Below are 17,170 nucleotides of genomic sequence, written 5' to 3'. Positions count from 1 at the left end.
TTTGTGCTGTGTCCAGATGAGCAACCCATGCAGCATCTCTGTCTCTGGGAAAAAGGCCAACTCCAGATGTCCAGGGAGAAAACATGCATTCAACTCTCCAAAAACCTCTCACTGACCAAGGTCTGCCTGCAGCAATGCAGCCGACACCAGTTGTCTTTTCACCAAGACAGTCCCTGTGTAGCCAAACAACTCCAGATAGATGGAGTGTGACCAGAACGAGTTAGAGAAAAGGCTAACTTTTGTTCATGGACAAAAAGTGACTGGGTTTCTTTTTCTACAGAGAGCTAATGGCATTACACTGCAGCACATTTTGAATGTTTGAATCAGAATTTTTGTTGTTTGTCTTGTCAGCAGGAATTGGACCACAGGACAGATTCAAGTAGGCCGCTCTTCCCATCAGCTGTTGTCCTCTATGCATAGAAACAGCAGCAGTGACAGAGCACAGTCTGACATGGTTCAATAGATCCACCTTAATGTTGGCTAATCTTTCGCTCTTGCTTCATTTTGTTACGGTGGCCCAGGAAGGTCAACAAAATACAAAAGCCACAATGAAACCCATTAGTTGGAGGACAAACTAACCTGGAGCACCAACACCAAGGAGCTGTTGAAGAAGGAACAGCAGAGACTGTACTTTCTGAGAATACTCAAGAAGAACCGTCTCCCCTCAGACCTGCTGCAGGCCTTCTATCACTGCTCCATAGAGAGTGTGCTCACGTACGGTCTGTGTGTCTGGTACGGCAGCAGCACATCTGCGGGCAAGAAGGCGCTCCAGAGGGTTGTTAGGGCAGCAGAGAGAACCATAGGCTGCCCCTCCCCACTATGGAACAGATTTACACTTCCAGGCTCCACAAGAAAGTTTTGGACATTTTAAATGACTCTTCACACCCTGGCCATGGTCTCTTCCAGCTGCTGCCATCAGGCAAGAGATACAGAGCAATAAAAACCAGGACAAATCGCCTAAAAAAACAGTTTTTACCCGATGGCAATCATGGCACTAAATTCAAAGGCATAAGAACTTCTGCTCTTGACACCACTTTGTTAAAAATGTCAATTCTGTTGCGACACCTCCAGGCGCTGCAACCATCTTCTGATGTCTATTTATTTCTCATTTTGTACTATTTATTTCTTTATCTTTTTTATGTATGTATGCATATGTACAGTATATTGTATATTATGTACTGTATATACACATAACCTGCATTTTAACTCGAGTCGAGCAAATCTCAATCTCGTTGTAATCTGTTGATGACAATGACAAATAAATCTTATCTTAAAAATGAAGTTTCTGCTAAAACAGCATTTATGCCAAAACAGAAGTTATGGCAAAAATAAAATTTATGCTAACAACAACTTTATGCTAAAAAACAGAAGTTTGTGTTAACATGGAAATCATGTTATAACAAACTTTAAGCTAAACTGTTATGGTAAAAATTATTTTCTTTTTTGCTAAAACAGAATTTATGAACTTTTGTCTCCTTAGAAAATGAGTGAATATATCAAATAGGGTCCTTAAACAAGCACACACACACAATCCCTGCTGTTAACTTTTTCATACTGGGTCAGATTCGTTCAGGTAGATTTTTTATTTCCCTCATCCAAACAGGCTCCTGTTCCCCTCAGGCCAATCATTGCTGCTGTTACCTGTTTGAGGGCCGTGAGCGTCTGGACACCGGACGCCTTGGCCACCATGGTGTGGCTGTTGCCGGGGCTGGGCTGCAGGGACAGGGTCAGGCCGGACACGGTGTGAACCCGCAGCTCCGTGATGGAAACCTTGTCATCTGTGACGGAGAGCGACGCCTCGCCCAGCACCGCGTCCACTGCCAGCGGAGACTCCACCTGCGGAGAAGAAAAGATGAAGTGCTTTTATTTATTGCGTCTCCACATGACAGGAGGGGAGGGGGCTGGCGAACGTCGCTTTAGTCCAGAATAGACAACAGCTTTATTGTCTTTGTGAAACTCATAAAGCCCATGACAAGCCAATTTTAGATTAAAGTGCTGTGTGCTTCTGTTTGTTGCAGCGTGTCTTGAATCTATGTGTCAATGCCTCTCAGTCTATCAAAGTGGGAGAATGAAAAAAAAAACAAAAACAACCAAACGATAAAAAAACCCCACTTGAGACGGAGTCCATCACCATCTGCTGCTAGCAGACAGCAAATAACGTGAAGCTGTAAACGCATGTCTCACAGTGACGACTAGATGAAAAAACACACACACACACACACACACCCCCCCCCCCCCCCACACACACACACCCACAAACACACACCCACATCTGAGTGTCATGGAAAATCCCAGCCCTTTGATAGGCGTCTGCACAAAGCCCCTTTGGCCACTTATAAAATATTACCATTTCACTTCATCGTTGCAGGCCGAGGTCATGAGGGACAGCTATCGCAGAGAAGAGCCATTCAGCCAAGCAGCGGCCTCGCTCTTAAAGTCATATGGGGAAATCAATTCCAGCTTCATCTGGAGCGTTTCATAACTCCAGAGTCGGAAAGCGTGTGAAAGCTGCAGCTGTGGCGGCAGCAGAGCGTTCGGTGTCTGACAAGCTTCCAAAATCACCGCCGGCCGAAGCCTTGAAGCAACCGGCGGTCGTTCAAAACAAACCTGAACCTCGTCTGATTTACAGCCAATATGACGAGCAAATATTCCATCTGATGGAAGCAAAGTGGTAAATATGGGTCACCTGAGAGAGTCCATCATAGGGTCAATGTTTTCATTCTTCCCCAGCTTCTGGGTCAGACAGGGCTGGCCCAAGATTGTATGGGGCCTTGAGCAGAACATGATTTGGGGCCCGTCTTCCTCTCCACCACTGGAATCTGGGAGAGAGGGCCACGTTCCAAACAATGAACATAATTTTTTGTGAAGTAAAATTAAACCTGCCTGTTTTTTTTAACTTGAATTTTAAACAGGCCAATTAAAAACATTTTTAATTCAAAAATGCAACTTTAAAGCTGCAGTATGGAATTTTTAGAAAAAATGTTTTTTTGCTGTTAGTTTATGAGACAGATAATCTGTGAAAAGTTGAATCTCCTACACCTCCTCCTTGTGCTGCTGTTGCCATTTGAAGAAATGCAGCGCTCTTGACCAAAAACAACCAATCAGAGCCAGGAGGAGGGCCCTAGCACTGCCAATCACCCTCATGTACTCACTGCTTAATCAGCTAAGATAAATGTACCATTTATCTGCTGTCATCATGACTATTATTCGAACTTATTAAATGTATAAAAGCTGCCAAAGTGGGAGCATGCGCTGGATCTGAGTTTGTGCATATCTAACTAGAATGCTAAAATAACTCAGGAGACAATGGACAGATGTTCCAGCTGTGCACCACATCTTATTCATCTGACAGCTCTGAAGCATCTGTTCGACGTCTGGAGAGGCGGAACACAGAGAGGCATGTTCTATTTGTGCATTTTCTGAACGCAGCTCTGTTTTTCCTCAGCTCCCCCTCTCTGCCTCTACCTGCATGAAGCAGAGCTTTTCTCCCACTCTGCTCAGTCATCTCTGGTGCTAAGGTTATGGTTTTCAAGCTTGTCACCTCCTAACCTCTGCCTGGTCCGCTCCCCGGCCCCCCTGCTCCTGCAGCAGGCCCTCGCCGTCTCGCCATCACCTTCTGCCTCCAGCCAGCATTACCTCAGCTTTCTGCTTTCATGCATTAAACAGCTCTTAACCTTGGCATTTGAGAAGCAAAGCTGACCTAAACCCAGCATTTCAAACTACAGTAGTCAGATTCAAAACTGAGCTCATCCATTTAAATGGATGTTTTTCCCAGATTGTTCTTTTTGCAACATTTTCTGAGCCATGTTTTACTGCTGTTGTTGATTTTACATTAAAAACACTAAAAATATACTGTGAGTCCATTCAAAATAAGACAAAACTAGCTCATAAGTAACTCTTCACCAACATATAGGAGTTTGTTTTAAGTCAATAATTCCTTCATATTGATGAAAAAGTGCTATTTGCTCTGGAAGATTATTTCACTTATAACATGATATGTTGTAAATGAAATAACCTGCCAGTGCAAGTAGCACTTTTACATCATTATTAAGGAATTATTGACTTAAAACAAACTCCTGTATCTTGCTGAAAAGTCACTTGTAAGTTAGTTGTGTCTTATTACATTGTACTAACATTTTGAACTTGAAACTAGACAAAAAAACTTGGTGAGATGTTGATGTTTTGCAGTGCACAATTCGCCTCCTGCCCCAACTCTTTTTTGATTTCGGATGGTTGACCCCAGGTGATGAAACTCCGTGACCTTTAGTCCTCTTTCTTTGCCCATCTTCCTTTCATGTATAAACATTTTTTTTTTCATGTCTTCTACTCTTCTATATTTGGAAACCGTCCACACTGCAGTAATATTGTGCTGTATCTACCGCATTTACTATCTGCATCAATAACACCATAGGACATATGAAGATATTAATATATCAGTGGAAATTTATATAGTTAGACATTCCTAGAGGCTATGAAATTCTCCCGCCTCGGTCCACCTCCATTGGCGTATCGTTGTGATGGATTAACGTGCCAGAAAAAAGGGAGTTACAGACATGGTCTCGTACACAAACCCATACATGCACGAGATTGTGAGACCACAAAACCCCAAGGCATGATGGTAAATGGATGAATAAAATAAACTCTTAAAGTCTATCTGGAGGAAAACTCAGCTGGATGATGGATCACGCTCTGCAGGGAGTTCGTTTCATAACTCCTGATTTTAAAACTTTCCATTTCTGTTTCCGGGGACGAATTTGATTTAGCCCAACAGCTAAATTAAGTGAAGCTACAAAGTCTATTTGCTAATAGGGACAGAGACACGAGGGATTTCTCCAGAGCAAACAGATTGTCAGCTTGTGTGTGAAAACATGTGATCCAAGCGAGGTCAGATGGAGCATGACTGCAAAATAAAAAAAATATTTGCCTGCAATTGATTTTCTGCTGCTTCACATTCTGTTCAGCCGCAGCCGATGCTTTCAAGAGCCAATTAAAGCGACTAAAAAGAAAATCTAACACTGTAAAAAAAATATATAAAAAAATTAATACTGGGAACTATGTCCAAATGTCAAAACAAATTGAAAAGAGACGCAACATTGTGCATCGATTATATAACAGAGAAATTTAATCACAGAAACTGATCTTCCGCCAGGTTGGGATTCAATCTGAAGCATATTGTTTAGATATTTATTTCTCAGTTTTTATCCGCTGCAAATACACAAAATCTTTCCAAGTATTTTTTTTATCTAGTTTCTAGTGCAAATATTTCATTGCACATGAAATAAGGACACGTATAACTTACAAGCAACTGTTCACCGAGATATAAGAGCCAGTTTTAAGTAAATTCTCCCTTAATATTGATAAAAAAGTATGCATTTAAATTAAAATATGGGGAACATTTTTTTGTTGCAATTAGAGATGGTTTCACTTATAACTAGAACCTTTTTCATTGATATTCAGGAATTATTGACCTAAAATAAGCCTCTATATCTTACTGAAAAGTTACTTGTAAATTAGTTTTACTTTATTTCAAGTGTATTAAAATATTTGCACTAGAAACTAGACAAAATACTTGGCAAGATTGAATGTTTTTACAGTATTCAAACAAAACCAACTCTTACCATGAATTACATGTTGCACCTGAAACTTCCCTCTGAGATCGTCTTTAACAAAATTCGCCCCAAAAAGATTCAAACATTGTTTTTAATTAGAAATGTTTCACGTTTCAACATTTTAAACTTTATCTAGACCATCTTTTCTAGTTGCTTTTCTCTGAGACTTACTACAGGGAAACGATGCGAGTCCTGTAACAACACAGGAAGGTGATTTATTAGCCATTAAAGTCTTCCTCACTCACCATCACATTTCTACCTCCTTATATTGCTCTTATTGACTTCACCAGTTGTTTTTGATTATTTCCCCTGGATTTCTGTCAAAAGTTTCTCCCCAAATGCAAAAAGGAGCTGAGGGGGCTGTCATGACTGCTTTTTGACATTATGCTGTAACAACCCTGTGAGCATCAGGACCCATTTCCTGTTCAGCTGGAAGTTGTTTAACTCTCGCAGCTCAGACCCATTTTCCTGTGAAAGCTCACCCACATTCACAAGTGATTTTAGTTACGCTGCTTTCTCTCGTTTACCTGGTTTGGTTCAGTCTGAGCTCATTTTGATTTTTTTTTTTTTAACTATACTTTAAATTTCTCTTAAATCAAACTATTCATTTAAATCATTTGGCTCCAAAAGTCCATTGATTGTTTAATTATTAAATGGCAAATTGGAACCCATTTATGTAACAATGTAAGTTAAGATTGTGTTTATTAACTCCTGTTTGATGTTAAATCCAAAGCCTCAGCTTCGCCATCTTATAACTATGCCCTGAATTCAACTTTCCACAGAGCTGCCTTTGATCACGTAATTATCACGTCTCCACACGTTGGTTTTTACAACATACAACACTAAATAAATATATTTGTCCTGTTAAAACTATGAAGTTTTATCCCCACCCACAGGAAATGAGCTCATTTGCACAACTTTATGTGAAAGGGACATAAAATGTTTTTCTATAAACAGTTTAGTCAACATGATCTAAGAGTTTGAGTTTAAAATAGGACTTTAATTGTTTGAAGCTGGAGAAAATTTGGGACGGCTTTAGTGTTCAAATAAATTCAGGCTGTCAGCTTTAAATCTATTAATAATTGGTATAAAAATGAGGCTGAGATGCTGGAGTTCAGTGAAACACCCAAGAGTGAATGTAGAAAAGGTTTTCTAATAGCCAATGTTCAAAGTTTCAAGCTAATTATTCAGACAAGCGAATAAGAGATTAAAAAAAAAAAAAATCTGAACAAAAACACAACAGCATACTGAAGTGTATTATTTACTCTCCTGGCACTGATTCAGTTTCCTGATTTTAAAATATTACACCGAAAGCTGCTCCGTTCTGTCGGAAATTAGACTTAAAACGAGCATTTGAAACATTAAAAATGAAAACCCAGGAGAGGGACTCTCTCCCTGACTGCTAACGATTTGTTTGTGATGTATTCTGAGGAGCGCGTGCCGATGAAGTGCAAGCAATTTGGTCTTCATTTTCTTTCAGATTGCCTCATTTTCTTTTACCACAGTTACTGATTTCCCGTGTTTCCCAGAGCGTCTGCACGAAAAAACCCCCAGATTGTTTTGGGATGGGGTGCGTTCTGGGGAGGAAGAGCTGCTGATTGGAACAACATCGACATAAATAAGATAAAAAGCTCAATCATGACTCCAAATTGAACACATGTAAAATGATGTGGTCATATTATATTCTTATTTAGAAGAATTGTATCAGTGTGTTTGGCTTTGTACAAGACACAAGTGAGACACTATTAAGGATTGGTGCATAGAAATCTACTCCTATTGTGGCTAAAATCAATAAAAACTAAAGATGTGTTCACACCTGAAGTTCTGGTAGACTTGGTTCGATTAGCAACCAAAATTGCATCATTTGTCATATTTCCAGCTGGTGTGGTTCGCTTTCACACTGCGCCATCTCAAACAAATCAAAGCCTTTGAAAAACCTGCCGACCCACTGCAACAAGAAATAGCATTTATCCAGAATGCCCTGCGTTGTAGTTCACGTCCTGCTTTCGGAGCGGTCTTCTGTCCGCTGGGTGATCATATGCATTCAGACCGGACCGGAGTTCACCTCAACCAAACCGAGGCCGAGGTTTTTAGACAGACCAGCGTTGGCTTTTTTGTCTGCATTAGAGTTCGATTACACATTCTCAAATAAAGTCGACTGTTTGCTAAATGGTCAGGTTCATCGTTACAGCTGAGTTGGTGCAAAGACGTCTGTTGGCTCCTTAAAAGAAACAGCTGAGAGAACGACGGAGTATTATGACTAATGTACTTATCCATCCATTCATCTTCTGCTTGTCTGAGATATCTAAAAAAATTCATATTTATATTCTTAATTAATTTTGTGACCCACAAAAATTTTAAGTTGCCAGCGTTGAACACCACTAGCTCATGTAATGGAGTCACTTAGAAACTTTTGACACAAATGTGGGTGATAAAGACTTAATAACCACCATTTGAAAATTTCCATGAAAACAAACACAGATTCTCACCCGAAGATTCACTACATGAAAAATATTGATTTAAGGCTCCTGAAAAACTAAATCATTAGCATTCCTTTCTGTCTTCATGTTATTATGAGTTTAGGTCCGTTAGCTTCTTCCGCTCCAGTTCCTTGTTTGGTTTGTTCCAGAAACAAAAAGCTCGTCTGTCGCTTTCTCAACCCATGCAAAATCTCACTGATGCTGAAGCGAAACGGAAGATCGATGATGAGCCCAAACAGCAGATCGACGCCGACCAGCTGAGACTCTCTGCTGGTTGAGCGCTCACGCATACAGCATCAAACTATGTCACCTTGTTCTCATGCACCTCTGCGTTTCTCTCCTCCGACACCGCTTCCTGTAAGTCATCCTTCAAGTCGCTACAGAATATCAGCTGAAAGTTCATTCATGCACGCTGAGTTAACATGTTCCTGCTGTTAATTGTGGAGACGGGTCACCGTTTAAAGCTGCAGAAAAAAAATTGGTTTTTTTATACTTGTTGAAACTGTCACTATGTTGTGACAGTTTAATAACCTAAAAGAAAAAAAAATCAAGCCCCTCTGGCTTCTCCCAGGTCTATATAGAACCAACCAATCAGAGCCAGGAGGCGGGTCTTAGCGTTGTTAATCACAGCTACCACAGCCTGTCATGATTGCTTAAGCTAGTTAGCATAGCCACCGATTATTGCTGATAAACTGTTGTCTTGTAACAGAAAGTTGTTTCCCCACCATTAGCACATTTATCAGTACATAATGTTGATTGACAGCACTAAGACCCTCCTCCTGGCTATGATTGGGTCTTTTTATCTTCAGGCAGCAATAGTAGCTCAGGAACGGGATGAAGGAAATCAGTCTTTTCACATATTATCCGTCTCATAACATGTAGACAGTTTTTAACAAATATGTAAAAAATATTTTTTAAATAAATGTTATGCACCTTTAACCAATAACACATCAACTCAAAGTAAAACTGTAAGCAGACCAGAAGGGATCATTATTCTGCTGTAGGCTTTTGGCTCTTAAGAAAATTCAAACTTGCGAGTTTCAGGAAAGTTAATTAGACCAATGTAAATCTTGAAGCTTTAAAGTTGGAGTTGTGCTCCGTGAGACTTGGTACAAAAGTTTCTGGTAGTCAGAGTCGAGCTGCAGTAATGCCCTTCAGGCTAATTGAGAGACCGGATTTGCCCTGCATGTTGCAAAATAAGGTCTAATGCAAAATCTTATCAAACAGAATTTGATATATGAACCCACCCTGAGTCAAAGTCTTTTTTCCCCACCCTGCTTCCTCCTGGGACTACCAGGATGAAGATGTGGTTTCATCTTAGTTCATAAAGAGCATTCAGACAGCTTCTGCCTGCTGGAAATGGGATTGTACTCTGAATATAAATAATCAAAAACAATATTTTCCATGACTCTTAAGTCAAACATCTATTCTCACTTATTTTGGAAGAAAAACTTGTTTCAAGAGGAATATACTATGTACTCTTTGTGAAATGCAAATAAAAGACAAAAACAGAAATTTCTTGCGTCTGTGCAAAATTATGAATTTGCCACCGCGGCTTTCATTGGTGTCTCGAAACAAATTATAGCTTCATAAAATCCCATTTATTTTATTAGGTTAAAATAAATCTTCAGAGCCCAAATTAGTAAGACGAATTTAAAAAGAAAGGGTTTGATGTAAATAAGAGATTTATTCCTCGTGAGAAAAAAAAAATCCTCCATCACAGACTCCTTCAGCTTCTGCTAACTATCCTAAATCTCTACATTTCCAAGATTCTCCGCAGCAGTAGACCAACAGTGTTACACTTCCATTCTAACAGAGGAAGGCTGAGCAGAAACCTCCCTAAATATTTAGTTCGTAAGCTAAATATTTCTCTCTCAGCTACACATTTCATTAGCCGACTAAATATTTATAAATGCATAAATAACAATGAAAATATGACTTTGAAAAATTAACCCCTATTTTTCTCCCATGAAAGGCTACATGATATAGTTATTGCTGTTAATATTGACTGTGTAACTTTACAAATGGATATTGCATATTTATGCAACTTGGAAATTAGGCTTGTATTTTTTATTTTTGAAAACAATATTTTTGATCATATTTTGATAGTTTTGTGGCCTTGTATTAATTTTTAACACAGAGATTCTTAACCTGCTGAACCTTTGTCCTTGACATTACAAAAGACATATCGACATATTGGGATGTGCATGAAAGCACAAAATGCTTCTAGTAAAATGAGAAAAGAAATCACAATTAGAACTTTTTATCTGTATACATCTATAATGTCTAGAGATGCAGGCAGAGCTTAAGTATTATGAAACGACACGTGCCGCTGTGAGATCATTTTCAAAGTGCTGCATTTACATAAAGTCCCAAAAGAACATGCAGTTTAAGACACAACAGGTCTGATAACATGAAACTTGTCCTGTTTTTATTTATGTGGTCTTAAATGGCAGGTCGTTGTTACCTGAGTGCAGCATATCTGCTGGAAGCTCCAGCCTTCATCCTGAAGAAATGACGGGCATTTTATTACGCTTTCCATCAAGATAATTAACAATGACGAGCACAAAGATGCGCCGTGCCTCTTAATGTGCGTCTCACAAAACAAAGTGCTTTGCTTTCAGAGGATGCACTGATGAAATACAAATGTAGCTACTTGAAATGCAAGAAGAAAATGACAAACTTTTACCGCGTTTTGAACTTCCCTGCTGTTGTACTGCTTCTCATAAATGCAAAGTAAGCAGATGGTCCAACTGCAAAATAAGCCACTGCAGACCACCTGCATGGTAAGAGAGTTCCCTGGACAGCTGCAGAGCTTTGCAGCAGAGTCTCCAAGATACAACGGCCTTCTTGGGACTCTTTCAAATTTATAGAACACATCAAGGTTTATAGTCGGAGGAAGACGAAGGAGGACAGGCGGCAAATAAGAATTAGCATGTTTACAATCACTTAGGAAGATGCTCGCATATATATTTTAGCTGCAGTTGTAGGAGAGGCAAATGGTAAAACTTAAATATTTCAAGACTTTACGTCTTCCTACTGCTGCTGACAGAGCACTATCACATTGTTTTAGCCAGACGTTTGTGGGTCAGCTTAAACATAAACAATGAAGCACAAACTTTAAACTTTGTACATCTAAAGCTGAATGAATCGTGCAGATGAGTTTATTTCTGTTCTGCTGTCTGTCTGTGGATGAGATATGTTGGCAGATATTAAGGAATAATCTCTGATTTGAGGACCAACAGTGAATTCTGCTCAAATCTGGCCTCTTAGTTCTCCTTCAGATCCTTAATCCTTCAGATTAAGTCTCCGTCTCCCACCAGGTTTCTCTGATTCTTGGAATTTTCTGTTCACCAAACAATTTGTCTTTAAACTTTTTTATATATGTGAAATGATGCAAAGATTCTGCCACTTTTTTCTTGATCTGATTTGCTATTTGAAATGAACTGATTTTGTACAGTTGTCTGACATGCTACACAAAGAATTAAACTTCATATCAAAACTTCTCATACAGCCCAGAACCCACGTTTGATCCTCAAATGAGTGCAAGACTACTCATTAGATTTTTTTCACTTTTGTTTAGAGAAAAAATGCGTTACAGTTCACATATACATAAACCTTTTATAAAATACATTTTCTAATGTATTTAAGTTGCAAGACGTCTTTCGGTGGCCTGCCAGTCAGGAAATAAGAAGCAGGAATGAAAGGAGAAGTTTAGAGCAGCTGGATTCTTAATTTTGTGAGAGGGGCCACTGATGGTCTTAGTTAACTATAATGGATTATTGTCCTGCTGGGAATTGTGACATATGTCTGAATTAAGGTGGAAAGACATCCAACTGTGACACCACAGACACTGAACTTAATTTTATTTGCTGTATTATTCTTGAAGGATGCTAAATGTTTGCAGGTTCTTCTTTCAAATGTGTTTCTTTTGGAGATAAACATCTGGTGTTGGGTTATTGACAGTAAAACGTTTGTTGCATACAAAGTTTATTTCAGAATTAAATAAATTTAATTAATTTAATCAACAAATCAAATAAATTAAGTTTGCTAATTTAATGATTAAAATAATATTACGCTAGTTACTTTATGCTTACATAAAAGCAAGCATAAAAATATTGCTTACTTTTATGTAAGCAATAAAAGTATACACTCATATCTGCCTCCTGTGTTGACCAAAAATTTAATGCAGTGTCATCAGGTTTTATTTTCACTCTGCATCATACAACTATTAATATTTATCACAATCTGAGCTCCATGGTAACTTTGCTGCTAATATTAGGAGGCTGATTTATTAATTTATTATATGAATGCAAAGGTCCAAGTTTATCTCATCATCATCATCATCATCATCATCATCAGTTTTTTTCCCTTTCATTTAGGTAGAACTTTATGATCATATAACTATTAATCTTTATCTTAGCCTGAGCTCCACCTCATCAGTTCAAACTTTAATTGGCTGTGTAAACAGCGGACCCTCAGCAAACCATAGTTGTCTGCAAATAGTTAACATCCACTAATACGTGAGAACCCTAGTGCTTATAATTTTAATAGTTTAAACCCCAATATGATGTCTTAGCACTACCACAAAAGATAATAACTACAATTTTCCATATCTCCACTCTTAGGGGTACAGCCAATCAGCAGAAAGAAAAATAAATGGCACTTCTGGATTGGCTGCTTTCCAAATGCTAGCCAAAAGTGTGTTGAGCAGCATTCTGTCTAGGTATTTAAAATTAACAAGCCAAATTTTCTTTACAATATTTTACATATGCTCTACAGAAAATAAATAGGCCAAGAGGCAAATTTTCTATGAATAATTTGGAGCTAATTTCCACAGAAAATACTGAAAATACTGTAGATTTTAAATTCTCAACATTTATATCAGCCCTACTTTTAGTGTCCATGTCCACACTTAAATACAGACCTTTCCCGGTTTAATTTCTGATAAACCAACACACTTTTTTAATGTGCTCAGGGAGAGGGAACATCAGGACAGTAAGACATCTTTAAAAGTTTGCATCATAAGCTAAGACAAAAAAAAAAATGAAACATTCATTATATTAATTAAGTGAAACCTGACTGGATAAACAAAACAGCAGGAAATTTGTGAGCTGAAAATCCTCCAAAGATATTTGAAGCAGGCAATAATTTCTCGACATCTTATTTGGACGATTTATTGGGTCAAAATTGAGTCGGCAAGGCAGGTTTTACCATCAGCTGTTCAATTGATGCGTAATTATTTATGTACCCTTCAACGTAGTATAAACAAGCTATTGCTCATTTAAAGTGATGGATTAGTGGCACATCTTTTCTCCCTATTTTGCTTTGATGGAAGGCATCCATCAGGCAACAATTCTCCGCCCCGACAGGCTAAAACTGTGATCTTTCAGGGTGATCAAAACTCTCACCAACCGCTACCTATCTCTGTCCCCATAAATGACCGCTGAAGCACCTGTAAATCACAACCTCAGCATAATAACTTCTGCTGCTTCCTTTATAGGGACCTCTGAACCTGGAGCATTAACATGCAGGGGAGCAGCAGGGCGTGCTTACAGGGGCTGGGGTTCTGTTTCATAATATAAACAGATTAGATGTGGAGAAAGAACAGAAAATTATGAAAATGTCTTTTTCTTCTTCTTGATACTATTAGAACTGGCTTCAGTTCCAACACCGATGTCACCAAATTAGTTGCTGAGATTAGGGAGGATGGCACGACAAGACAAGAAAACAAGCAATCAAACAACGGTTCTAAGGAAAGCAGAGAAAACAAAGATGAATACTATAATTACCTCCCAAAGTATGTGTTGCAGCCATCCATCACAGCTTATCGCCTGTCTTCGGCAGCTGATGTAGTTTGTGTGTGAGACTCTCTCAATAATGAGGGATTATCACAAACATTTAAGGGGCTCTCGCTTTGTGCAGTTTGACTAAAATGTTGCCGTTTTTCAAAACAGCTCTCACTGTTTGCTAATGTTGTTCAGTTTGATCTATTGTTATGCCACTTTGTCCTAAAATATCACTAACTATGCAGGCTTTTCAACATTAAGATGATAACCAGAACCACAAAATAAGCTGGAATTTGTTTTTACTCCAAGTTTGACGTTAACAAACCCTTAAATTTTATACCTATAAGGCTCCCTACAACAGGTTAGGTCTATGGGTGACACAAAACATGTTTATTATATATTGATTATTTTGCACAAAATCATTCTTGGACAAGGAGATCTTAGTCGGGTCAGGTCTGCCTATGTTGAACTCCTTTCAGAATGAACCGTTTTAGGGTTTCTTTAAATCCCAGTAAGTTGTTGAAAACGGCTGCAAACAGATGTGCAATTGTATAACCATATGTGTTTGAAAAGCAGAAGTGGAGCCTCCAACACAACCAACAAAAGTGCAGCAAGTGCCTTCTGGATGGAAAGTCAACAACAAAACCCCTGTCTTATTTTCCAGACATTAAAAAACATGAACTCATGTTTTCTTTAAGTGCTTAGGCTCTTTTTAGAAGCAGTAGAGACCCAAATGGAGGTAAAAAAAAAAACATGCAAAATGTGAATTTTGCTAAGTAAGCCCCCTTTAATAATCATCAAACTTAAATTATATAAGACTAGAATATTCAAAGGATCTCCAGTTTTCATTCAATGTTCAAAGACACAGACCCTCAACTAGCATTAAGTGATATCACTTATGTCATTAAAGGGACTTAGAGGACAGAGTCTTTAAGTGTTTTGTTTTCCATCTACCTAATGCAGCCCTTTTCTCTGGGGACTTTCTTAAAAAGCATTTAAAGATTTCCACATCCTTCACATCAAGGTGCATGCATGAATTTTACTTTATCCTCATTATGCAGAAAAGTGCCGTGAGGTTTCCCCTCAAAGCCACCAGAGCCTGCAGTGTTGTGCAAAAGCATTCCCTCTCTTCAAGATGATTAGTTAAATGTTTCACATTATTAAAAAAACATATTATAAAAATCAAACATTGGTAAGTGCAAAAAAAGCTAATTTCAAATGATGATTTAATTTACTAAGGTTATAAAAGATCCAAACTAGCTTGGTGTGAAAATATAGTTATCTTCCATGTTAAGTTGTAATTTACCTGCCACATGTTCACTTTTAATATCCACACACTGACCTGATGACTACCAGTCATGTAGAACCAAGAAATCACTTAAATAAAACGTATCTCAAATCATGAAGTAGGTAAAAACATTTAAAAAAAAAATAACACCAAGAAATTCAGAACAAAAGCAACACACCACCTCAAGAACTGATAAACATTCAGCAATTGACAGTTATTAGTCTGAAAAGGGGCTACAAATCCATTTCTAAGGCTTTTGGATTGATGCAAACCACAGAGAGCGATTATTCCCAAACGGAGAAAATATGAAATAATAATGAACATTCCCAGAAGTGGCCAGCCTACCAAAATTACTCCAGGATCACATTAAGGACTCATCTACAAGATCGCAGAAGAAAATCTAAACCTCGGCAATCCCTCAGTTGAATAGGTTAAAGTCATATTTTGCGATTTAACAATAAAGAGCCTGGACAAAAATGGCTTCCAGGTGAGGGTTCTGAGGTCAGAACCACTGCTGACACAAAAGAGTAAAAAAGTGCTGTCTCACGATTTCCAAAAACATCTTGATAATCTCCAACACTGTTGGGAAAGAATTCTTTGGACAGATGAGACGTCATGCTGACAGTGACAGTCACATAATCTGTACAAAAAGATCTTATTCTCCACTTCCTCCCTGAGCTACTATTGTAGTCTGAAGAAATGCATCACTTCTGACTAATAACAACCAATCAGAGCCAGGAGGATGGTCTTAGCGCTGTCAATCATGCTCATGTGCTAGCAAGTGCTCGTGAAAAAAAATACTGTTATAGCAAAACCGCTTCGTTGCCATCAGTGGCTATGCTAACTAGCCTGAGAGTTCATGACAGGCTATGCTAGCTGCAGCATAGCAGAGAGAAGGGAAGAAGATAAGTAGCGCCACACAGAGGGTGATTGACAGCACTAAGACCCACCTTCTAGCTCTGATTCACTGTTTAAAGTTAGCACTGAGAGCAGGCAGAGGAGCTCGTAAAGAAATATATTTTATAAATACTGGTTGGTTTTAATTGGGTTTAGTTAACAATAAAGCTGCATTCATCACTAATGTATGAGTTGGTTCACCTTCAGCACAGTGGAGCCCAGCTCCAGGCCCACAAGAATCGTCCTGTCCACTAGCTCTGCGATCTTTGGGTCGACCACCTTCAGGGAGTCCTGGACGAGGTCTGTGACGTCCACCTGCCAGTCTGGTCCCAGCATGGTGATGACTTGATCCGTTCCCTCCGTGGAAGTGGTGTGGAACTGGGTCAGGACTTTGACCACGGCCCGCTGGTACTGGAGGGCACACCCGCGATTCGTTCGCCGGTCGTCGTCATCGTCATCTGCATCACTGTCCCTAGTGCTCCTTGGACAGAGAGAAGAAAAACACCCAAATATGTATTAGAGGGTACCTATTATGCAAAATGTGGGTCTTTACTGCTTCTATAAACAGCCCAACCGCTTAAAAAAAAACATTGATTAGTTTCAAAAGCCTTCAGAATGAAACGTTACACATTGCTCCGCAAAGCCACGCCTGTTACCTAGCAACCCAAGCTGAGGTCCAGCACATTTGGTCAACTACTATTTTAGAACAGAATATACTTTATTGATCCCCAATCACAAATTGCTTATTTGTTAAGAAGCTACTCCATTCAAAGTGTTAAATATTAGCAAATAGAAATTTAACCATAAGCAATATAAAATGTATAAAAAAAGTGTGATATTGTAGGTAATTGAAATATGTTCTCAACATAAAATAAATAAATAAATAAATAAAATAACCAGTACATATATGAAAATATGTTAATCTATAAATGAATCTATAAATGAGTCCAGAGTAATCTTAGACTTAAAGACACTCAGATTTGGATGTTCTATAATCTAATAGCTTTATTGGTTTTATGCACTGTACAATGGCTGCTGGAAAAGAAATGTTTTGTTGTTGACTTACTATTCCGAAATCACTCGCTACATTCTTGTGGGCTGTGCTTT

The 17,170-nt window shown here is 38.7% G+C and overlaps 1 protein-coding gene across 2 annotated transcripts in view; it reads right to left on the bottom strand.

The window, feature by feature from the left end:
• tmem132e (transmembrane protein 132E) overlaps positions 1-17,170 on the bottom strand; it is a 436,219-nt gene that overhangs the window by 8,522 nt on the left and 410,527 nt on the right. For both annotated transcript variants that reach the window (XM_032576596.1, XM_032576595.1), the window contains exons 7-8: positions 16,265-16,544; positions 1,642-1,836 (exon numbers count right to left, since the gene is read on the bottom strand). In XM_032576596.1, the coding sequence (XP_032432487.1) occupies positions 1,642-1,836; positions 16,265-16,544 (475 nt within the window). The remainder of the gene's footprint in view (positions 1-1,641; positions 1,837-16,264; positions 16,545-17,170) is intronic.

Source organism: Xiphophorus hellerii, chromosome 11 (genome assembly GCF_003331165.1).
Source record: "Xiphophorus hellerii strain 12219 chromosome 11, Xiphophorus_hellerii-4.1, whole genome shotgun sequence".
NCBI classification, from domain to species: Eukaryota; Metazoa; Chordata; class Actinopteri; order Cyprinodontiformes; family Poeciliidae; genus Xiphophorus; species Xiphophorus hellerii.
This window is presented reverse-complemented; position numbering and strand designations above follow the sequence as displayed.